Below are 24,742 nucleotides of genomic sequence, written 5' to 3'. Positions count from 1 at the left end.
CCCAGAACTGGACATTTCTGTCTTCTGTAATTCCATCCAAGTTCAAGAACCTCAGTGAAAAAAATCTAGGCTGGATTTCAATCCCTTCACCAATGCACCTACAGGTAAATCCCTTGAAACCTATGGTTCTTCATCTGTTTTTGCCACTGCAGGTCTCCTATTTTTCTCTCTCAGCAAGCCTATGAGTGCAGCAGACATCAGCATTGTTTCCTTTTCACAGCCTAGCATCTAAATTCTTCTCACCAAAGTATCCCAGCTAGGCTCAAATAGCACATGGAGTTTGGGCACAAAAATATTGCACCGTTCCTGCACTCATGGGAGGAGTTAGAAAAGGGAATCTCTAGGAAAAATAAAACCAAAGCAGAGTGAATCCCAAGGAATTATATTGACCAGATCAAAACAGCAAAATGCCTCTTTTGCAGAAGCAGAGACATTGTCTCTGTGCCATGTACCACTGGTGTGAAATAAGGAGGCAGCTTTGTAAGAGCAAGGAAAATCCTGGCTGCACAACTGGGCAAAAAACCACCCAGTTAGAAAAGGGAATTTCTAGCAAAAAACCCAAAGCAGAGTGAATCCCAAGGAATTATATTGACCAGATCAAAACAGTAAAATGCCTCTTTTGCAGAAGCAGAGGTCTTTTCTCTGTAGCATCTGCAAGAGGCATTTTTGTAAGAGCAAGGAGAAACCTGGCTGCACAACTGGGCAAAAAAAACCCCAGTTAGAAAAGGGAATTTCTAGCAAAAAACCCAAAGCAGAGTGAATCCCAAGGAATTGTATTGACCAGATCAAAACAGCAAAATGCCTCTTTTGCAGAAGCAGAGGTCTTTTCTCTGTGCCATGTACCACTGGTGTGAAATAAAGAGGCAGCTTTGTAAGAGCAAGGAAAATCCTGGCTGCACAACTGGGCAAAAAAACCCAGTTAGAAAAGGGAATTTCTAGCAAAAAACCCAAACCAGAGTGAATCCCAAGGAATTATACTGACCAGATCAAAACAGTAAAATGCCTCTTTTGCAGAAGCAGAGGTCTTTTCTCTGTGGCATCTGCAAGAGGCATTTTTGTAAGAGCAAGAAGAAACCTGGCTGCACAACTGGGCAAAAAAAACCCCAGTTAGAAAAGGGAATTTCTAGCAAAAAACCCAAACCAGAGTGAATCCCAAGGAATTATATTGACCAGATCAAAACAGCAAAATGCCTCTTTTGCAGAAGCAGGGATCTTTTCTCTGTGCCATGTACCACTGGTGTGAAATGAAGAGGCAGCTTTGTAAGAGCAAGGAGAAACCTGGCTGCAAAACTGGGTAAAAAAACCCAGTTAGAAAAGGGAATTTCTAGCAAAAAAAAAACCACAAAGCAGAGTGAATCTCAAGGAATTATAATGACCAGATCAAAACAGTAAAATGCCTCTTTTGCAGAAGCAGAGGTCTTCTCTCTGTGCCATGTACCACTGGTGTGAAATAAAGAGGCAGCTTTGTAAGAGCAAGGAGAAACCTGGCTGCACAACTGGGCCAAAAAAAAAACCCAGATAGAAAGGGGAATTTCTAGCAAAAAATCCAAACCAGAGTGAATTCCAAGGAATTATATTGACCAGATCAAAACAGTAAAATGCCTCTTTCGATAAAGCAGAGGTCTTTTCTCTGTGGCACCTGCAAGAGGCATTTTTGTAAGAGGAAGGAGAAACCTGGCTGCACAACTGGGCAAAAAAAACCCAGTTAGAAAAGGGAATTTCTAGCAAAAAACCCAAACCAGAGTGAATCCCAGGGAATAATATTGACCAGATCAAAACAGCAAAATGCCTCTTTTGCAGAAGCAGAGGTCTTTTCTCTGTGCCATGTACCACTGGTGTGAAATAAAAAGGCAGCTTTGTAAGAGCAAGGAAAATCCTGGCTGCACAACTGGGCAAAAAAAAAAAACACATAGAAAAGGGAATTTCTAGCAAAAAATCCAAACCAGAGTGAATTCCAAGGAATTATATTGACCAGATCAAAACAGTAAAATGCCTCTTTTGATAAAGCAGAGGTCTTTTCTCTGTGGCATCTGCAAGAGGCATTTTTGTAAGAGCAAGGAGAAACCTGGCTGCACAACTGGGCAAAAAAACACCCAGTTAGAAAAGGGAATTTCTAGCAAAAAAACCCCACAAAGCAGAGTGAATCCCAGGGATTAATATTGACCAGAGGAAAACAGTAAAATGCCTCTTTTGCTAAAGCAGAGATCTTCTCTCTGTGCCATGTGCAAGAAGCAGCTTTGTAATAGCAAGGAGAAACCTGGCTGCAAAACTGGGCAAAAAAAAAAAAAAACCCGGTTAGAAAAGGGAATTTCTAGCAAAAAAAACAAAGCAGAGTGAATCCCAGGGAATAATATTAACCAGATCAAAACAGTAAAATGCCTCTTTTGTAAAAGCAGAGATCTTTTCTCTGTGCCATGTGCCACTGATGTGAAATAAAGAGGCAGCTTTGTAGGAGCAAGGAAAAACCTGGCTGCAAACCCGAGGTAGGGCACAGCGAGTGGGAACATAGCTTGGTTTTGAAGAGGCTGTCTCAGCCATTTGTCCCATTCCAGCAGGACCAAGCAGCATTTGGTATTCAATTGACTTTCTAACTTAGAAGACAGGACTTTCCATCTTCAAATACTGCAAAGAGATTGCATTCTTGGCCCTTTGCTTTGAACGGTTGGAGAGAATAAACGCACACCCTGGTCGTGTCCTAGTGATCTCCCTAATCTCGGTTGCACTTTGTCAGGACGAGGTAACTGGTAGTTAAGTGAAATACCTTAGATCAAAGGGGGATTAATCACCAACTGAATCCTTGCTGAATAAACCTGTCATTCAAGAAAATTATTTCCACTGAACTTAGCAGAGGATTGGAGGTATTTGCATAACAGGGACCAACGTACTTCAGCCAGGTTAAAGGGTTCAGAATTCAGGCAGTGTTTAGCTTTTTGGCTCCTTTTCCTTTCAGCAGCCCTGTACAATGGTTTTTAATCTGATAATACAGCTAACTATCTAAATGATGTCAGAACAGGAAAGTATTGCAAAGTTTGGCTGAGGGATGGATCAATTTCACTTTCAGCAACTCCTAAATCTGATTTGTTGGAATTTAAGATGTAATCATTTAAAAAAAAAAAAAAAAAAAAAAAGGTCCATTTAAACCAGAGAGCTGTTTATTAACATCCTTTTTTATTTGACCTTTGTCTTAGGAACATCAGGGTCTTGCCTGCTGCCTTAGCCAGGGCTCTCTGGGATCTTTTCCTACAGGTTTATCCCGGCAGCCGAAAGCGAGCCCAGCGGATCGGTGCACCCACGGCGCGCGTGGAGCGTGCAAACGCACACTAACAGCTTTTCAGGCTTTCTTCCTCCCCCCCTCCCTTTCTCTTCTTTTTAAGCCCATCTTTTGGAGATCACACTGAATTCGAATGTGAGTCAGAGGGAGGTAATTAAACAACGGGACCCAAGGAGCCGCCATCATTTTCCAGGCTCAACCCTTGGAAGCGATTTGCGGACCGCAGCCTCGATCGGGGTTCGCTGTTTGGTTGCGGCAGCAATTTTAAGCCACGTGAACAATCTGCTGTTTCAGAGCAGCTGCTTTCTGCTCTGACTTTTCATGGAGAAGGCATTTCTCTTAGAAAGAAATCAGGCTTCTTCCAGGGCTGGAAGGGGATGGCTTTTCAATCCACACTCCTAAAAATGGGGGAGAGCAGTTAAAATAACGGAGCTTTCCGGAGAGTGCTTTACACCATCTCCCTCCCCAGCCTTTCTGGGGTTCATTTGCAGGAGTTTCCTCCTCTCCTACCTTCCAGGCACATGGAAAGATGTCAAGCTACGTGGCAGACACCAGGTTTCATAATCAGATTTTGACAAGAAATGGAATTGAGCCACTTCTGCACCTAGCCCGCGCCCGACACCATTCATCCTTTCGGTGGGTGCAGTTCGTATCCGTCGCCGACTCAAAAGCATCTTTCAAGCTAAAAAAGAGAGAGAGAGAAAAAAAAAAGCAGCAAAGAATGGTTATCAAAGAAAATGAATAAAATCCATATTGAGATAATTTTTTTGGGGGGGGAGAAAATGATTGAAGTTTTAACCCAAGAAAGGACTCTTAGAGTTTCTTATAGCTTAGAATAAGAACGTGTCAATCACGATTAAGCTTCTGGAATTGGAATCCCTTTGAAATGCAGCTGTTTCTTCTTTAATTGTGGCAGCAGACTCAGAAGAAAAGAAAGGTCCAGCCTTAAAGATGAGTAAGGAATACAAAATAGCTCGGGATTAGTTGTGGAGTTCAAAGGTCGCTAATTACACTAAGGAGTTCCCAGACACAGAGAAAACATTAAACAGGTCACCTACCAAACGGGAAACAGACTTTGACTTGAGGAAAAAAAAGGCAAAGCAAAGCAAAGCAAAAAGATCCTGAAGAGATAGAGAAAATCAGAAGTGCCCAGCTGATCACATGGGGAAGAAAATGGGTTGGGTTTAGATCCTCACTGTTGTCGCTGCAGAAGACATCAGGCTGTCAAAAAACTATCTAGAGCTCAACCACGTTTCTAGGAGGCTCCATGGGGAAGGGGGGAAAAAGGGGCAGGCCTTTGCCTTAAAAAACCTGACTTGTAGTTGTAGTGTGGCTTGTGGGTCCTTGAAAGGAAATCCAAGAGGGTTGAGACCATCCCATCAGTATTTCATAGAATGATAGAATCAAGCAGGTTGGAAGAGACCTCCAAGATCATCCAGCCCAATCTATCCCCAGCCCTAGCCAGTCAACTAGACCATGGCACTAAGTGCCCCAGCCAGGCTTTTCCTGAACACCTCCAGGGACATTGACTCCACCACCTCCCTGGGCAGCCCATTCCAATGCCAATCACTCTCTCTGTGAAGAACTTCCTCCTAACATCCAGCCTAGACCTACCCTGCCACAACTTGAGACTGTGTCCCCTTGTTCTGTTGCTTGTTGCCTGGGAGAAGAGGCCACCCCCCACCTGGCTACAGCCTCCCTTCAGGGAGTTGTAGACAGCAACGAGGTCACCCCTGAGCCTCCTCTTCTCTAGGCTGCACACCCCCAGCTCCCTCAGCCTCTCCTCACAGGGCTGTGCTCCAGGCCCCTCCCCAGCCTTGCTGCCCTTCTCTGGACACCTTCCAGCACCTCAACATCTCTCTTGAATTGAGGGGCCCAGAACTGGACACAGTTGGCTTGATTTGTTGAAGATGGGAGATCTAGGTTAACTGGTCCATCAACTGGGGACACAGTCTGTGTTTGATCAGGAGGGTTGGACTAGATGATCCCCAGAGATCCCTTCCAGCCCCTACCATTCTGTGATTCTGTGTTTTGCAGATGTCAGCCATAGTGTCCTTGAAGGTAAGGACAGAGACATGTTGCAGTGCTGCAGCCAGCCACCTGTGTATCTTATTTCACATCCAACTCCAGATGTAGAAGCATCAGGTGAGTGACTTAATATCTGAAAGCAGGGTTTGAAACCCTCTGTTCTTGTCTACAGAAACTAAGATGTAGAAGCATCAAGTAAATGGGACCTCATTGCTGTCTACAACTACCCAGAATCATAGAACTGTCAAGGTCCAGAGAACAGAGATTAACCTGAAGGGAGGCTGTAGCCAGGTGGGGTTGGTCTCTTCTGCTAGGCAAGCAGCAACAGAATAAGGGGACACAATCTCAAGCTGTGCCAGGGCAGGTCTAGGCTGGATGTTAGGAGGAAGTTGTTGTCAGAGAGAGTGATTGGCATTGGAATGGGCTGCCCAAGGGAGGTGGTGGAGTCTCTGTGCCTGGAGGTGTTGAAGCCAAGCCTGGCTGGGGCACTAAGTGCCATGGTCTGGTTGATTGGCCAGGGCTGGGTGCTAGGTTGGACTGGATGATCTTGGAGGTCTCTTCCAAGCTGCTTGATTCTGTTTATCCTATGAATAAATAGAGGACAATTGCTGTTGCATGTTTATTGTAGTCTTGTTTCAATGTTCATTTGCCAACAATTGGCCAAAGTGCTTAACTGTGGTTAATGATGATTCTATGACTGCACATCAGCCACCTGAAGAGATCCCTCTCCTCACCATGGTACCTAAGTGCCATGTCCAGAGAAGGGCAACAAAGCTGGTAAGGGGCCTATAGCTCAAACCCTATGAGGAGAGCTGAGGGAGCTGGGCCTGTTTAGCCTGGAGAAGAGGAGGCTCAGGGGTGATCTTATTACTGTCTACAAGTACCTGAAGGGGCATTGTAGCCAGGTGGGGGTGGCCTCTTCTCCCAGGCAACCAGCAATAGAACAAGGGGACACAGTCTCAAGTTGTGCCAGGGTAGGTCTAGGCTGGATATTAGGAGGAAGTTCTTCACAGACAGAGTGATTGGCACTGGAATGGGCTGCCCAGGGAGGTGGTGGAGGCACCGTCACTGGGGGTCTTCAAGCCAAGCCTGGCTGAGGCACTTAGTGCCATGGTCTAGTTGACTGGGCAGGGCTGGGTGCTAGGTTGGCCTGGATGATCTTGGAGATGTCTTCCAACCTGCTTGATTCTATGATTCTATAAGTGCAACTCTTTGGACACAACACTTTGAGGGAGAGGCAGGTGGGCGACAAGGGAGATTTTGGTGAGAGGCTCAGGAGCTGTCAGTAGCTCCAGGATTTGGACATTTCTTTTAGAAACAGGCCACACAGGCTGATGAGAACCACAGCAGCTGTAACTTCATATTCATTGGCATTGCTTACATTAGCCCAAAATGTAAATGGAATTAAAGGAAATTAAATGAAACAAAATCATTTTATTAAAGAAGTGACTTCTAGATTAACTTCTTACTTATTTATAGCCAGTGTCACAGAATAATCAAATCAGTCAGGCTGGGAAGGGACCACAAGGAGCAGCCAGTTCCAACCCCCCTGCCATGCCCAGGGACACCCTACCCTAGAGCAGGCTTCACACAGCCTCAGCCAGCCTGGCCTGAAACACCTCCAGCCATGGGGCCCAACCACCTCCCTGGGCAGCCCAGTCCAGCCTCTCACCACTCTCCTGCTCAACAACTTCCTCCTCACCTCTGGTCTCAATCTCCCCACCTCCAGCTTTGCTCCATTCCCCCCACTCCTGGCACTCCCTGACAGCCTCAAAAGTCCCTCCCCAGCTTTTTTGTAGACCCCTTCAGATCCTGGAAGGCCACAAGAAGGTCACCTGGGAGCCTCCTCTGCTCCAGCCTGCACAGCCCCAACTCTTTCAGTCTGTGCTCACAGCAGAGCTGCTGCAGCCTCTCAGCATCCTCCTGGCCCTGCTCTGGACACTCTCCAGCATCTCCACAGCCCTCTTGTCCCAGGGGCTCCAGAACTGGATGCAGGACTCCAGGTGGGATCTCAGCAGAGCACAGCAGAGGGGGAGAATCCCCTCCCTGGCCCTGCTGGCCACACTTCTGCTGCTGCAGCCCAGGCTCTGCTTGGCTTTCTGGGCTGCAAGTGCACACTGCTGGCTCCTCTTGAGCTTCTCCTCCAGCAGCACCCCTAAGTCCCTCTCCTCAGGGCTGCTCTCCAGCCACTCACTGCACAGCCTGCATTTGTGCTTGGCATTGCCTCCACCCAGCTGCAGGACCTTGCACTTGGTCTTGTTGAACCTCCTGAGGCTGGCTTGTGCCCACCTCTGCAGCCTGCCCAGGTGCCTCTGGATGGATCCCTGCCCTCCAGCCTGGCTGCTGCACCACACAGCTTGGTGTTGCCAGCAGCCTTGCTGTTGTGTTAGGCCTGATAGGCCCAAAATAGGCTTACACATGTCCTGCCTTGCCTGGCCATGTTTTTTTGTTCCACCAGAGAGGCAAGCACGGGAAATGGACACAAAAGAACCTGGAGCCACTGAGTCTGGCCTGCCCAGGGTCCTGTGGTGTAAGGTACACACACTTAGCTTGTGCCTGCCTAGTGCAAGGCCTGTGCTTTTCCTAAATGAGGGAAAAGTGAGCCTGTGGCTTTGCCTAACATGGCAAGGTTTGGCTAACCTGATCTCCTTTTATGATCAGGTTACCCTGCTGGTGAATGTGGGGAAGGCTGTGGATGTAGTCTACCTGGTTCTTGCTAGATGTAGATATTATCCATAGAATGTTTCCATGAGCATGTAAGAACCCAAATGTTATTAACATAAGTGGTGGGGGGTGGTGAGAGTTCTGAATAGCAAAACTAATAACCAATATTAATGGTGGAAAATATCAACTCACAGCAATTTATTTCCCCTCCGTGACACTTGCTGAGGCTGCACTCAGTGCCTCTGTCCATGGCACCCACAAAGATGTCAAACAAGACTGGTGCCAGGACTGATCCCTGAGGGACTCTGCTTGTCCCTGGCCTCCACTTGGCCATGGAGCCATTGACAGCCACTCTTTGGGCACAACCAGCAAGCCAATTCTGTATCCATCCAGTGCTGCACCCATCAAACCCATGTGCCACCAGCTAGGAGACCAGGATGTGGTGAGGGACAGTGTCAAAGGCCTTGCTTAGGTCCAGGTAAATGCCATCAGTTGCTCGCCCCTCACAATGGCTGTGTTTTATCAGCTGGCAGAGGAGTTTCATCTGGAAGGCATTTCACAGGAACTGAGCCATCCTTTAGAACATCTAAGCAGCCAATCAGTTCACTCTCATTTTTTATAGTCTATCTTACAGCTTTTCCCTTTACACAACCATAATCTTGTTTATAATCATAGAATCAAGCAGGTTGGAAGAGAGCTCCAAGCTCATCCAGTCCAACCTAGCACCCAGCCCTGGCCAGTCAACCAGACCATGGCACTAAGTGCCCCAGCCTGGCTTGGCTTCAACACCTCCAGGGATGGTGACTCCACCACCTCCCTGGCAGCCCATTCCAATGCCAATCACTCTCTCTGACAACAACTTCCTCCTAACATCCAGCCTGTACTTCCCCCAGCACAACTTGAGACTGTCTCCCCTTGTTCTGCTGCTGCTTGCCTGGCAGGAAAAACCAACCCCACCTGGCTACAGCCTCCCTACAGGTAGACAGCAATGAACTCTGCCCTGAGCCTGCTCTTCTGCAGGCTGCACACCCCCAGCTCCCTCAGCCTCTCCTCACAGGGTTTGTGTTCCAGGCCTATCACCTAGTGTAGTTAAAGAAGGCATGGCAGGAGCAGCCATGCACTCAGTCATTAGATGGCATTCTTCTCTTCTTTTCTGCTGCTCTCCAGGTCCTGGTTTTCACCACCCTTTCAGAATGTCTTCAGTTCCTGATGACTCTCCTAAAATCCATTTCCACTGTGCCTGCAGATACCAATTTTCTTCTCAACATTAGAGGCCTGCTTCTGGAAACCAATTCATTTTCTGCCTATTTTTCAAGGGAAAAAGGCTCGGTGATGTTTTTTGAAACCTGCAGCTCACTGTGGCTGTTTCTGTCTTGTGATTTGGAAAAAAAAACACAGGTTCACACCTCTGGACCAAAATTAGCTGTCAGGAATGGGCTGCCCAGGGAGGTGGTGGAGGCACTGTCCCTGGAAGTGTTGAAGCAAAGCCTGGCTGAGGCACTTAGTGCCATGGTCTGGTTGATTGGCCAGGGCTGGGTGCTAGGTTGGATTGGATGCTCTTGGAGGTCTCTTCCAACCTGGTTGATTCTGTGACTCTAGAATAAATTGTGCAGAGTGGTTTTGGATGACCTCTCCCTGGAGGTGCTCCAGGCCAGGCTGGATGAGGCCTTGAGTAACATGATCTAGTTGAGAGGCCATAGCAGGGAGGCTGGAGTAGATGGAGAGAAGGGTGACAAAGCTGGTGAAAGGCCTGGAACATAAACCCTATGAGGAGAGGCTGAGGGAGCTGGGGGTGTGCAGCCTGCAGAAGAGGAGGCTCAGGGCAGAGCTCATTGCTGGCTACAACTACCTGAAGGGAGGCTGTAGCCAGATGGGGTTGGGCTCTTATTCCAGGAAAGCAGCAATAGAACAAGGGGACACAGCCTCAAGTTGTTCCAGGGGAAGTATAGGCTGGATGTCAGGAAGAAGTTCTTCCCAGAGAGAGTGATTGGCATTGGAATGGGCTGCCCAGGGAGGCGGTGGAATTGCCATCCCTGGAGGTGTTCAAGCAAAGCCTGGCTGAGGCACTTAGTGCCATGGTCTGGTTGACTGGATAGGACTGGGTGCTAGGTTGGACTGGATGATCTTGGAGGTCTCTTCCATCCTGGTTGATTCTATGATTCTATGATCTCTGAGGTCCTCTCCAACCTAAACCACTCTGTGATTCTGTGCAAGTTAGAAGGGAAAGTAAAACTGGCCATGGCTTGTAGATTCCAAATTGTCTTCTTAAACTGTATTCCACACTAAAGGGTCTAATACCAGTGTATGTTTTTCTGAGACAAGTGCCCTCCTGGTTTTCCTGCACAGAAAATTTGAAGTAAACATCCAAATTCCAAGTGCTGGAGAGTATTTATTTTCACTGCATCCCAACAGCACTCTCATGAACTGTTCTGTTGAAATACAAAAGTCATTCAGAAGCAAATTGGTCGAGTAAGGTTTTGTACGCCACAGGTGCCGGTGCTTTGGAATTCCAGATGTAGTAATCGGAAGAAATCAGTTCCTGGGCTGAAAGAAATAACAAGCAAGCAAGAAAAACAATACTTTGAGGGTGCTTTACAATCAGACATTCCTTTATCCAAGTTAAGAGACTACTAATCCATCCTTACTAGTTTACAGAAAAGGTATAATGGCCTCTTTAAACTCTAAGACTCTTATTATGATTTGAAAATCGTTTCTGATAATGAGACATTTAAAGTCTCAGCTTCAATTACCTTTACTAATGTATCAGTCATGAGCTTAAAATTCAAACAGAGGTGAAGTCAAAGGCAGGTGGATGGCTTGGATTTTGTTCAATGAATATAAATTGCACACTCGATATAAGGCATGCAGGATGAAAACGCTGCCGCTTTGCGTTACGATGTAGGACTGAATGTGACCTGTCACAAAATCAACAGTGTAGATCACGGTTTTCAAGAGGCATTTCTGGGCTTTTGCTAACATGAATGACAGGAGCTGGAGGAGAGAGACAGCTACAAATAAAACTGCTTCCATGAGACAGTGCTGCTCAGGTTTAACAAGGGCCTATTGCTTCCCCGGTAGGTGTAATTGGGGCGAAGATTTGGAATGCGTTTACTGAAAAAGCAGCAGATTTGGTTTCTGCTTCAGGTTATTCTGACTGTTGGTGTGGTGATGACACCAGGCTGTGTGGTGCAGCAGACAGGCTGGAGGGAAGGGATCCATGCAGAGGGACCTCAACAGGCTGCAGAGGTGGGCACAAGCCAAGCTCAGGAGGGTCAACAAGAGCAAGTGCAAGGTCCTGCATCTGGGTCGGGGCAATGCCAAGCACAAATGCAGGCTGGGCAGTGAGTGGCTGGTGAGCAGCCCTGAGAAGAGGGACTTGGGGGTGCTGCTGGAGGAGAAGCTCAACAGGAGCCAGCAGTGTGCACCTGCAGCTCAGAAAGCCAAGCAGAGCCTGGGCTGCAGCAGCAGAAGTGTGGCCAGCAGGGCCAGGGAGGGGATTCTCACCCTCTGCTGTGCTCTGCTGAGATCCCACCTGGAGTCCTGCATCCAGTTCTGGAGCCCCTGGGACAAGAGGGCTGTGGAGGTGCTGGAGAGTGTCCAGAGCAGGGCCAGGAGGGTGCTCAGAGGGCTGCAGCAGCTCTGCTGTGAGCACAGACTGAAAGAGTTGGGGCTGTGCAGGCTGGAGCAGAGGAGGCTCCCAGGTGACCTTCTTGTGGCCTTCCAGGATCTGAAGGGGGCTACAAAAAAGCTGGGGAGGGACTTTTTAGACTGTCATGGAGTGCCAGGCCTAGGGAGAATGGACACATATTGTGTCCCCGACAAAAGTGTCCTAAACCAGGAGCCAGGCTGAAGAGTCATGTTCTGTGCCCCCTAGTAAAGGTTCTGCCACTATGCAGAGCGCAGCAAAACAGAACAGGCTGAAGTATGGAGAGAGCCCAAGAGAGTCTGACTTTGTAACTGAACAAGAAGAGCTTTCCTATAAAAGAAAGATGACAGCCCTTACTCCAAGGATGCTTTGAGCATTACCAAAAAAACCACCCCAAAGTAAAGCAGAGAACAAAATGTGTGCAATGTCACAAGCAAACCAGGAAAAGGCTTTCTCCAACTTCAGCTACACAATTTTAGTCACTGACGCCTAATCTGTAGCCTGAATACACACTTTCAGTTAAACACTTAAGCAGCTCACCTGCAGTCATTTTGAGTTTGCCTGGTGCAAAGATCTGGACAGACTGCTGGTCTGCATAGCATCCAGTAAGTGTGAAGTCTGGGATTCTGAAATACAGCTACAGAAAGAGGGAAAACATCATCAGATGCAATAGTGTTGTGCTTGCTGTGCAAATACTGGCAGTGTGTGCTCCATAGAAGCATGGAATCAGCCAGGCTGGAAGAGACCTCCAAGAGCATCCAGTCCAACCTAGCACCCAGCCCTATCCAGTCAACCAGACCATGGCACTAAGTGCCCCAGCCAGGCTTGGCTTCAACACCTCCAGCCACAGCCACTCCATCACCTCCCTGGGCAGCCCATTCCAATGCCAATCACTCTCTCTGGGAAGAACTTCCTCCTAACATCCAGCCTAGACCTCCCCTGGCACAACTTGAGACTATGTCCCCTTATTCTGTTGCTGGTTGCCTGGGAGAAGAGACCAACCCCACCTGGCTACAGCCTCCCTGCAGGCAGCTACAGACAGCAATGAGCTTTGCCCTAAGCTTCCTATTCTCCATGCTGCACACCCCCAGCTCCCTCAGCCTCTCCTCACAGGGCTGTGCTCCAGGCCCCTCACCAGCTTTGTTGCTCTTCTCTGGCCACCTTCCAGTACCTCAACATCTCTCTTGAATTGAGGAGCCCAGACCTGGACACAGCATTCAAGGTGTGGCCTGACCAGTGACTTCCTCCTCATATGAAGATACACTGATTTTAAACCCAATGTAGCTATTAGCCTCTTCGTTCTCACCATGGAGTTCTCTGTTGTCTTGCTTGCAAGATTTTACATCCTGTCATTTTGGAGCACACTTGAAAAATAAGGGCATGTGCTGGGCCTGATCCTGTTCATTATCTTTATTGATGATCTGGACCAGGGCACTGAGTCCAGCATCAATAAGTTTCCAAATGGCACCAAGCTAGGAGCAGGTGTGGAGCTATTGGTGGGTAGCAGAGCCCTGTAGAGGGACCTTGCTGTCTACAGCTACCTGAAGGGAGGTTGTAGCCAGGTGGGGTTGGTCTCTTCTCACAGGCAAGCACCACCAGAACATGGGAACAAAGTCTCAAGTTGTGCTAGGGTAGGTCTTGTCTGGATGTTAGGAGGAAGTTGTCAGAGAGTGATTAGCATTGGAATGGGCTGCCCAGGGAGGTGGTGGAGTCACCATCCTGGGAGGTGGTGGAGTCACCATCCCTGGAGGTGTTGAAGTAAAGCCTGGCTGAGGCACTTAGTGCCATGGTCTGGTTGACTGGATAGGGCTGAGTGCTAGGTTGGACTGGATGCTCTTGGAGGTTTCTTCCAACCTGGTTGACTCTATGACTCCATGCTTCACAGCCAATTTAAGACAATAAATAAAATACAAAGGCCTCTTTTCTGTGACTTACTTTTACATAAGCAGTGTTGCCAGTGCAAACATAATCAGTTGGGTGCTCTTTGCCTGCAGTGCCAAAAGACACAGTTCCAGTCAGAGAAACTTCCAAAGATTTAGGGAACTTCTGTCCTAAAACCAAAAACAGCATCCATAAGAAATTACACAGCTGTGCCTATGCTATACAGAACTGACTGAGGAGGAAGCAAGAGTGCAGAGGAGTGTTCTGCTTACCAAGGACCCAAATCAGCAGGCTCTTCTCTCGTGACAAATCCACTTGGCCATAACTAACTTTGTACTCCAATTGCGCAATAGGGCCCCTACAATAGGACAGAGGAGAAATAAAGCCATTGGAATTTGTACCAACCAGTATTGGTTAACACTCATTTTGTCAGAGAAAGCAATGAAATGCTGAGAGACATTATTTATGTGCACATAGCCAAATCCTGCACACCACTAATTTATGGAAAGAAATGAGAGAGCAGGAGAAAATCACTGCGGTCTCAACCTAGTAATCATAAAAGTGCTGTTGATATTCTCCTGGCTTTAGTTCACTGATAGCATTTTACTAACACTATGATCAGCAGAAGCAACTTCCTATCATTTCATCTTTAAATTGTCATGATAATTATGTGACAGCATAGTCAGGGCAGTTGTCAGAGAGGCTTAAATGAAAACTATCGTTTTAATTTTAAATGACTGTATTTTTGGTAAGCTGATCTGTAGCTAGGATTAGCAGTCTTAAGGAACAGGTAACCCTGGGTTGGAAGTGATCTTGAGACTTAATCCAGGAGGATTGGGGCAATGTTTTGTGAGAGAAAAAAAATACCACAAGGAAACAGAATGGGCAACAGAAAGAATCACAAGATTATCAATGCTGGAAATGACAAGAATTCCAAGAGGACTGCCCAACACCTGCAAGGTCAGTAGCCACTGGTAGTATAATCACAGGCTCACAGGATGTTAGAGGTTGGAAGGGAACCCAAAGAGATCATCCAGTCCAACCTCTCTGCCAGAGCAGGACCACACAATCCAGCTCAGGTCACTGAGAAACACATCCTGACAGGACTTGAAAGGCTCCAGAGAAGGAGACTTCACAACCTCTCTGGGGAGCCTGTGCCAGTGCTTTGGGACACTAACAGTGAAGAAGTTCCCCCTTGTGTTGAGCTGGAACCTGCTGTGCTGCAACTTACACCCATTGCTGCTTGTCCTATCCCAGGGAGTAGTGAGCAGAGCCTGTCCCCACCTCATGACCCTCAGCCCTCAGATCTTTATAAACATTGATCAAATCCCCTCTCAGTCTTCTCTTCTCCAGACTAAGCAGCTCCAGGTCCCTCAGCCTCTCCTCATCAGGCAGTGCTCCAGTCCCCTCATCACCCTCGTAGCCCTCTGCTGGACCCTCTGCAGCAGATCCCTGTCCCTCTTCAACTGGGGATCCCCAAACTGAACGTGGTATGATGGAGCATAATCTGCTATATTGATTCCTGACAGGTTCATTTCAGAGAAATGGAAGAAACTTATTCAGGATTCTTACCTGTTGAAAAAAGGTATCCGAGCTTCACAGTACTCAAAAGAATTCTTTATGCTTTCATGAAGCTTTAAATTAACTGCTATTTTTAACTGTGATCCTTCTTCAGTGAGTTGATAACATCCCAAAATTGGTGGAACAGGGACCTGGAAGAAACTGTATTCATTCTCTAGATAAATTAAGGCTATCCTCATAAGATCAATTATATAGAGATAGGCAGGTGGGGGTTGGGCTCTTCTCCCAGGCAAGCAGCAACAGAAGAAGGGGACACAGTCTTCAGTTGTGCCAGTGGAGGTCTAGGCTGGATGTTAGGAGGAAGTTCTTGCCAGAGAGAACGACTGGCATTGGAATGGGCTGCCCAGGGAGGTGGTGGAGTCTCTGTGCCTGGAGGTGGTCAAGCAAAGACTGGATGAGGCATTTAGTGCCATGGTATAGTTGACTGGCTAGGGCTGGGTGCTAGGTTGGACTGGATGAGCTTGGAGGTCACTTCCAACCTGGTTGATTCTATGATTCATAGCTAAATCAGTTGGAAAAACAAACACACATTCATTGCTGGCCGTGCCAAACTTTTCCAGGCTGCTTGCAATACACAGATTTATGGAACACTCACCTGACTTCTCAGCCTGGATTCATATTCTCCAATTCAGGCATGTAAGTGGTTCATTTAAATAAAGAGCAGCCCTGACACCTGACTCAGATGACTCAAGTCCTGAAGTGCCTTCCAAGCAGTTTATTGTATAAAAACCATCCTATCAACCTCTGACAGACCTGTCCAACCACACAGGTATTTTTTATTCCCATTTGAAGACTGGAAAATAAGAGGGGTCAGAGATGTTATTACCTGGGAAGTGTAGTAACACAAGTTGAATGAATCTGAAGGAGGAATGAAAGGAAATTTGTAAGGTCCATTAAACACAGAATCATCCAGTGGCTCAGCACTGCTGGACATCAGCATGGCAGGGTCAACAGAAGTCACACAATGATGGACCACAATATCTTGGAGCGGAGGAGCATTGGTTGGGAGATTCAGAGTGAGGGTTACGTTTGGTGCAGATCCCTCTATGTCACACTTTGAAAACAATGAAGTCAAGAAGTTAATCTAAAGCAGCTCCTTCAGGTCAGAATTTGATGTTCACAAGTCAAAATGCAAGCATTAAAAAAAAACCACAAACAACCCACACTAAAATTTTCCAGCTGGTTTCAAACATTCGATTTGATTAACACTGTCAAAGCAAAGTCCCTTTCCCATTTCTGGACCCTTCCCACAGTAGGGCTATGATAGCACAGAATCACAGAATCCCTTAGACTGGAAGAGTCATTGGCTACTGGAATGGGCTGCCCGGGGAGGTGGTGGAGTCGTCGTCCCTGGGGCAGTTCAAGGCAAGGTTGGATGTGGCACTTGGTGCCATGGTCTAGCCTTGAGCTCTGTGGTAAAGGGTTGGACTTGATGATCTGTGAGGTCTCTTCCAACCTTGGTGATACTGTGATACTGTGATACCTTCAAGATGATCAAGTCCATTCACATTGACAAGTCCTTGACTAAACCAAGTCCCTCAGCACAACATCTGATCACTATGAATCGCTAGGGTTGGAAAGGACCACCAGCATCAGCCAGTCCAACCTTCATCCCAGCAGCCTTCTTCACTAGACCACAGCCTCAAGCACCACATCCACTCTCCTTTTAAACACCTCCAGGGATGGTGACTCCACCACCTCCCTAGGCAGCCTGTTCCAGTGCCTGACCACCTGCTCAGGAAAGAACTTCCTCCCAACACCCAACCTAAACCTCCCCTGATGCAACTTGAGGCCATTTCCTCTTGTTCTGTCACTAGTAATTCAGGAGAAGAGACCAGCTCCAGCCTCACTACAACCTCTATTCAGGCTAGAGGTGAGGAAGAAGTTGTTGAGCATGAGAGTGGTGAGAGGCTGGACTGGGTTGCCCAGAAAGGTGGTTGAGACCCCATGGCTGGAGGTGTTTCAGGCCAGGCTGGCTGAGGCTGTGTGCAGCATGCTCTAGGGTAGGGTGTCCCTGGGCATGGCAGGGGAGGTTGGAACTGGCTGCTCCTTGTGGTCCCTTCCAACCCTGCCTGATTCTATGGTTCTACTTTCCCTAGGTCAGCCTCGCACACGAAACGCTCTCACCTTGCAATTGACAGCTCCGTACACTTGCCATGTGTCCACCACATCTCTTTTATCATACTGCATACACTTGACTTTTTCAGTGATGCAGATGTTAACCTGAGGTTTGCCTTTGTACGTGTTGGATCTCCAAGCTGGCTGATTCTCATCTGCAGGCATCTCCTGAATGTCATCAAAGCAGGTGTTGAGGCTGCGGATGTTAGTGTTTAAGGGGGTGCCGAGCGGACAGGCCTGCAGGAGAAGATTTCGAAGCTGGCCTATTTTTGTGCTCATCTCAGCTTCATTTCTCTGACTCGGAGAGATGTAGTCCACGATGCCTAACAGAAGAGCCAGTCCTTGGGAGAGCCCAGGAACGGTGAGGAGGGGTGGCCGTGGCTCCAACCTCTCCTCAACTAGTGGAAGGCAGGCATAAATGAGACCATTCTTCTGGAAAGCAAGGACGGGCCAGAGGTCCCCTCCCTCGGTGCGAACCGAGTACACGGAGGAGTGATTGATTCGCGTGCAGGTGTCTCGATGCTCCACAAAAGTGTGCTCATCCACCAGGCGCAGCTCCAAGAGCAGAGCTGGAAGGAAAGCACTGTCAGAAGGCACAGGCACATGTGTTGGCCCATTGAAGGTCTCAGCACGTATTTCGACAGTGGGGTAACGCCTGGGACGGGGAAAGAAAATCAACTTAAAGCTGTGCATCTTTTCCCACTCAAATTAGCATACCAACAGTTCCTAGAAGCATAGAAGCATAGAATCAAACAGGTTGGAAGAGACCTCCAAGAGCATCCAGTCCAACCCAGCACCCAGCCCTGGCCAGTCAACTAGATCATGGCACTAAGTGCCCCAGCCAGGCTTTGCTTGAACACCTCCAAGGGCGGTGACTCCACCACCTCCCTGGGCAGCCCTTTCCAATGCCAATCAGTCTCTCAATTGAGTTCATCATCAGTAAGTTTGCAGATGATACAAAGCTAGGAGCAGCTGTGGAGCTGTTGGAGAGTAGCAGAGCCCTGCAGAGGGACCTGGCCAAGCTGCATGGGTGGGCAGAAGCCAACAGGATGAGACTGAACAAGGCCAAGTGCAGGGTTCTGCACTTTGGCCACAACAACTCAAAGCAGCACTACAGGCTGGGGACAGAGTGGCTGAGAGCAGCCAAGCAGAGAGGGAGCTGGTGGTACTGGTAGAGAGTAGCTGAAGATGAGGGAGCAGTGTGCCCAGGTGGGCAAGAGAGCCAATGGCATCCTGGCCTGGATCAGGAACAGTGTGGCTAGTAGGATGAGGGAGGTTATTCTGCCCCTATACTCAGCACTGCTCAGGCCACCCCTTGAGTGCTGTGTCCAGTTCTGGGCTCCTCAATTCAAGAGAGATGTTGAGGTGCTGGAAGGTGTCCAGAGAAGGTCAACAAAGCTGGTGAGGGGCCTGGAGCACAGCCCTGTGAGGAGAGGCTGAGGGAGCTGGGGGTGTGCAGCCTGCAGAAGAGGAGGCTCAGGGCAGAGCTCATTGCTGTCTACAACTACCTGAAGGGAAGCTGTAGCCAGGTGGGGTTGGTCTCTTCTGCCAGGCAAGGAGCAAACACAAATACAATACATGTGACTTGAAGCTGTTCTAAGTGTTTCATTAGGGTTTTGGTTTGGTTTTCTTTTTACTTTTGAGCACTTAAGCTGTTAGAGAGACAAAAGGCTTTGTATATTTTAAAGCTGCTCTGTTGCAACACCATATATTTTTATACATTTTATTTTAAACTTCCTAATGTTTGGGGAAAAAAAAAACAAAACATTTTTCTTCTGAAGAAGTATTATTTTTTAAAAGAGAGTAGGATGAATTTCTTCTCCAACTGAACTATTAGGAGGAAGTGGAGAGCTGTGTTTTAATAAATAGCTGAGAGTTGAAAATGTGCTACTTCCTCTAATGCATTGTTTTTCACCCCTTTTTGGAACTACAGACTCACATGAGTGTCTCTTACATTATGTCTGATAACAGGTTGGCTTTTCTACATTCTCCTTTGTGGATCCTCTTAGCAGCTATGCACAGTCCCTCCAAGTGTATAATACAAGTTACCTGCCAGGGAACTAGTTAAATCACTTAAAGAATCATAGAATGGTCTAGGTTGGAAGGGACTTGAAGGAACATCCAACTCCAACCCCCCTGCCAAAGGCAGGGACACTTCCCACTAGAGCAGGTTGCTCAAGGCTTATCCAACCTGGCCTGAAGCACCTCCAGGGAGGGAGCAGCCATGACCTCCCTGGGCAACCTGTGCCAGTGTCTCAGCACTCTCACTGTAAAGAACTTCCTCCTAACATCTAGTCTAAATCTCCCCTCTTCCAGTTTAAACCCATTACCTCTTGTCCTGTCACTACAAGACCTTGTCAATAGTCCCTCCCCAGCATTCCTGTAGGCCCCCTTCAGATACTGGAAGGCCACTAGAAGGTCTCCTTGAATCCTTCTCTTCTCCAGACTGAAGAGCACCAACTTTTGTAGCCTGTCCTCACAGCACAGGTGCTCCTCTGATCATCTTTGTGGCCCTCCTCTGGACTCACTCCAACAGTTCCATGTCCCTCTTGTGCTGGGGAGTTCCAGACCTGTACACAGTACTCCAGGCAGTGTCTGACGAGAGCAGATTTTGTAGCAGATCTGTTCTCTGGCTGCATGTTTGAGCCCAGAGCCATGCTTGCAGGCAAACATGGGAATACAGACCACAGATATATAACTAACTCAATTTATTCCCCTTTAATACCACCTTTAAAAGACATATAGATAATCTTTCTTAAATTGCCATGGAACCTGTAATCCCAGCAATGTGGTACTTTGTTTTATCTACGCCCTCCAGATGTATTGCTCCCCTTCTGCTCTTCAGCACTTGCATGGTTCTTATCCTGCTGCCTCTAAACCCCACCTACACCATCTTTTCTTAACTGACTAGCAAAGTCACTTGCTGGAGGCACTTCCTCATGCTTCTTTTCAATGACTGTGCTTTTTTGGGTTTATTCTTAATTAGGCATCTACAGCTTTGGAGACAGAGATGTGAGATCCGTAAACAGGATACAGATGACAGTAAACTCCTCCCCTCAGTCTCATGTCTGTTCTGAGTAGTAAGGAAACAGTGGTTTTGAGGCTCAAAAATTTATGAAGACCTTCAGAGCAAGGTTATAAAAGGCCACATGTAACCTTGGTGAGCATCTCCTATTTTTCAACAATGTTTTGGAAACAAAGGAAGAGGAAATCTTTCAGTCTGGGTTTGTTTTGCTTATGTCCCAATTTCCCTGCTTCTTTTAGTAAAGGCCTCCTCATGCTTTACCTTCCCAGCTTTCATGATTGCTTAGCCCTTTAGGTATCAGAGCTTTAACAGGGATGATTGGTTAGCCCTTTAGGTATCAGAGCTTTAACAGGGATGATTGGTTAGCCCTTTAGATACCAGAGCTTTAACAGGGATGATTGGTTAGCCCTTTAGATACCAGAGCTTTAACAGGGATGATTGGTTAGCCCTTTAGATACCAGAGCTTTAACAGGGATGATTGGTTAGCCCTTTAGATACCAGAGCTTTAACAGGGATGATTGGTTAGCACTTTAGATACCAGAGCTTTAACAGGGATGATTGGTTAGGCCTTTAGGTATCAGAGCCTTAACAGGGATGATTGGTTAGCCCTTTAGGTATCAGAGCTTTAACAGGGATGATTGGTTAGCCCTTTAGGTATCAGAGCCTTAACAGGGATGATTGGTTAGCCCTTTAGATATCAGAGCTTTAACAGGGATGATTGGTTAGCCCTTTAGGTATCAGAGCTTTAACAGGGATGATTGGTTAGCCCTTTAGATATCAGAGCTTTAACAGGGATGATTGGTTAGCCCTTTAGATATCAGAGCTTTAAGAGAGATGATTGGTTAGCCCTTTAGATATCAGAGCTTTAACAGGGATGATTGCTTAGCCCTTTAGATAGCATTTTTTTCAGTGTTCTCTTCTAGAAAGTAATGAAAATGTAAAAAGATGAAAGTTTCTAGGGTGGATGAATGAGCTTTGGCAATTCAAGAGAGAGACCAAACTTGTTGCCTGAATTAAGTTATGATCAGCCTGAAAAAAAACAAGTGGAATGCTTTGATGTCCCAGATGTCTTCTCTGAGGTTAAAGATCAGGGCTCATGTATCTCCAGCTGAGTGCATAAGTCCTGAAACCAACAGCTTCCATGTGATCTGGCATTCTTTATATTGTCTGCCTGCTTTGTTGAATTTAAGGTCAGTTAGGAGGATAAACCTGGGGTTTTCACAGTCCTATTATTTCCTCTGGGAACTTGAAAGATCTAAGTCTGGAAATCACTTGAAGTATCAAGTATAGTTTGTCCTTTTCAAAGAAGTGCTATTCCTTGTCTCTGCGTCTTACTGTGTGACAAGTTACTTCAGCCATCCCTGTCACCAGCCCCTCCTTCCTCCATGGTGATTACACTCTCAGGTTTTTTGGGACAAGGCTTTCTCTTTCTCTGTGTTTGTAGAGGGGAGGCCTCATCTCTGGTCTTATAGCTAATACAAGGATCATAACACTAATCCTAAAACAATCAGAGGAATGTCCAATGTAGAGATCTGTCTGCACCTTAAGATGGAAGATAGTCTACTGGGTTAACTACTTATAGGTTCTCTCTTCAGTCTACTTGTTTTTTTTATCTCCTTATAGGTTGTCCCTTCAGTCTATTTGATTTTTTTGCCTCCTTATAGGTTCTCCCTTCAGTCTACTTGCTTTTTTTTACCTCCTTAGAGGTTGTCTCTTCAGTCTACTTGCTTTTTTCACCTCCTTAGAGGTTCTCTCTTCAGTCTACTTGCCTTTTTTACCTCCTTATAGGTTCTCTCTTCAGTCTACTTGGGATTTTTTACCTCCTTATAGGTTCTCCCTTCAGTCCACTTGCTTTTTTTACCTCTTTATAGGTTCTCTCTTCAGTCTACTTGGGATTTTTTACCTCCTTATAGGTTCTCTCTTCAGTCCACTTGCTTTTTTTACCTCTTTATAGGTTCTCCCTTCAGTCTACTTGCTTTTTTCACCTCCTTATAGGTTCTCTCTTCAGTCTACTTGCTTTTTTCACCTCCTTATAGGTTCTCCCTTCAGTCTACTTGCTTTTTTCACCTCCTTATAGGTTCTCTCTTCAGTCTACTTGGGTTTTTTTACCTCTTTATAGGTTCTCCCTTCAGTCTACTTGCCTTTTTTACCTCCTTATAGGTTTTCTCTTCAGTCCACTTGGGATTTTTTAACTCCTTATAGGTTCTCCCTTCAGTCTCCTTAGTTTTTTTCATCTCCTTATAGGTTCTCCCTTCAGTCCACTTGCCTTTTTTACCTCTTTATAGGTTCTCCCTTCAGTCCACTTACTTTTTTTACCTCTTTATAGGTTCTCCCTTCAGTCCACTTGCCTTTTTTACCTCTTTATAGGTTCTCCCTTCAGTCCACTTACTTTTTTTACCTCCTTATAGGTTCTCTCTTCAGTCCACTTGCTTTTTTTACCTCTTTATAGGTTCTCTCTTCAGTCTACTTGTTTTTTTTACCTCCTTAGAGGTTGTCCCTTCAGTCTATTTGATTTTTTTTGCCTCCTTATAGGTTCTCCCTTCAGTCTATTTGATTTTTTTTGCCTCCTTATAGGTTCTCCCTTCAGTCTATTTGTTTTTTTTGCCTCCTTATAGGTTCTCCCTTCAGTCTACTTGCTTTTTTCACCTCCTTAGAGGTTCTCTCTTCAGTCTACTTGGGTTTTTTTACCTCTTTATAGGTTCTCCCTTCAGTCTACTTGCCTTTTTTACCTCCTTATAGGTTTTCTCTTCAGTCCACTTGGGATTTTTTAACTCCTTATAGGTTCTCCCTTCAGTCTCCTTAGTTTTTTTCATCTCCTTATAGGTTCTCCCTTCAGTCCACTTGCTTTTTTTACCTCTTTATAGGTTCTCTCTTCAGTCTACTTGGGTTTTTTTGCCTCTTTATAGGTTGTCTCTTCAGTCTACTTTTTTACCTCCTTATGAGTTCTCTCTTCAGTTTTACCGAATGCTCACATCTCTCATTCAAGTCTCATTATTTTTCCTTTTCCTAGCCCCCAGGTTATTTTTCCTCCCATTCTTTGGAATGCTCTGAAATCACAGAGAGCAGAAGGAAACGGCAGCATATTTTCTCAGACCACAAAAACAAGCAGCCTGCCTAGCCCAAAGTCTTACTTAGAATCATAGAATCATAGAATCAACCAGGTTGGAAGAGACCTCCAAGATCATCCAGTCCAACCTAGCACCCAGCCCTAGCCAGTCAACCAGACCATGGCACTAAGTGCCCCATCCAGTCTTTTCTTGAAGACCCCCAGGGACGGTGCCTCTACCACCTCCCTGGGCAGCCCATTCCAATGCCAATCACTCTCTCTGGGCAGAACTTCTTCCTAACATCCAGCCTATACCTACCCTGGCACAACTTGAGACTGTGTCCCCTTGTTCTATTGCTGGTTGCCTGGCAGAAGAGGCCACCCCCCACCTGGCTACAATGTCCCTTCAGGTAGTTGTAGACAGTAATAAGAGTTGTGAACAAAAAAGTTTTGCTTTGGCTGATTAAAAGAAACCTTTTTATATATAAACATTAAAACCAAGTGGAAAATTAATGTTCTGCCTGAAGATGCTGTACTTTTTGTACAGTTACAAACCACCACACAGAGAATATTAGCAAAATCTCTTTCCTACTTTGCACTCTTTGTTCATCTGGCAGTATTTCAGGATCACTACCTTGTTCTTTTGGATATCAGGACAGAAAAGAACTAGGTAAATACACTCAGGGTAGCTACCAGAATCATAGAATCACAGAATCAATCAGGTTGGAAGAGACCTCCAAGCTCATCCAGTCCAACCTAGCACCCAGCCCTAACCAATCAACCAGACCATGGCACTAAGTGCCTCAGCCAGGCTTTTCTTGAAGACCCCCAGGGACGATGCCTCCACCACCTCCCTGGGCAGCCCAGAAAGAGGAAGAGAGAAAGTCCTATGCAAAATCAAGATGCGGTTGAAAAAGTCAAGCTAAAAATCGCATTAGCTGAACTGAGAGATGTTCAAAATCAGGTTCATAAATGTACGGGGGCCTGCGGTGCTATGACAAGCAAAGAGCTTTATCCCGCATCAGAAGATCTTGGTATTTTTGGCTCTGCTCTGGGACCCTGAGGCAGCTCCGGCTGCACTGAAAACCTCGACGCCTCCGATGCGAACCCGCAGCTGCTCCTCTTTCCCCGCTGAAGGGGGGCGGGCGCCCAACAAGCCGCGCAGAGGTGCCCAGCAAACCTCCCCCGGCCCCCCGAGGCTCCTCGTCCCGGCCTGCCCCACCGGCCTGCCCGGGCCGCCGGGCCGCTCCCCGCCCTCCGCCCGCCCCACGGCCCGGCGCGGCGGCCGTTACCTGGAGAAAAGCACGGTGCCGCCGGCCCCAGGGTCGTGCCTGAGGAGCCACAGCGCCCGCAGGGCCATGGCCGCGGCGGCGCCGAGGGCAGCCCGGGCGGCGCGGACGGGCGGCAGCCGCTCCCGCCGCAGCGCGCAGCTCCCGGCCCCACCCCGGCGGCGGCCGCCCCGGCGCAGGCCCAGTTCCGGCG

The 24,742-nt window shown here is 47.2% G+C and overlaps 1 protein-coding gene across 2 annotated transcripts; it reads right to left on the bottom strand.

Moving 5' to 3' along the window:
* Positions 1-3,154: 3,154 nt before the first annotated feature.
* AP5M1 (adaptor related protein complex 5 subunit mu 1) lies at positions 3,155-24,671 on the bottom strand. 2 transcript variants are annotated; one of them, XR_010303695.1, is made up of 9 exons: positions 24,553-24,671; positions 17,199-17,844; positions 15,898-16,125; positions 15,063-15,202; positions 13,763-13,848; positions 13,545-13,660; positions 12,150-12,246; positions 3,782-3,953; positions 3,155-3,669 (listed from the first exon to the last, which is right to left on the bottom strand). XR_010303695.1 is itself a non-coding variant. In XM_064149762.1 (8 exons), exons 1-8 carry the CDS (start codon positions 24,618-24,620, stop codon positions 10,410-10,412), a joined length of 1,479 nt encoding a protein of 492 aa, XP_064005832.1. In that variant the 5' UTR covers positions 24,621-24,671; the 3' UTR covers positions 10,333-10,409. The 2 variants fall into 2 exon arrangements, 1 of the variants encoding a protein (XP_064005832.1); XM_064149762.1 differs by lacking the exons at positions 3,155-3,669; positions 3,782-3,953 and adding an exon at positions 10,333-10,507.
* Positions 24,672-24,742: the final 71 nt, after the last annotated feature.

Source organism: Pogoniulus pusillus, chromosome 1 (assembly GCF_015220805.1).
Source record: "Pogoniulus pusillus isolate bPogPus1 chromosome 1, bPogPus1.pri, whole genome shotgun sequence".
Classification (NCBI taxonomy): domain Eukaryota; kingdom Metazoa; phylum Chordata; class Aves; order Piciformes; family Lybiidae; genus Pogoniulus; species Pogoniulus pusillus.
This window is presented reverse-complemented; position numbering and strand designations above follow the sequence as displayed.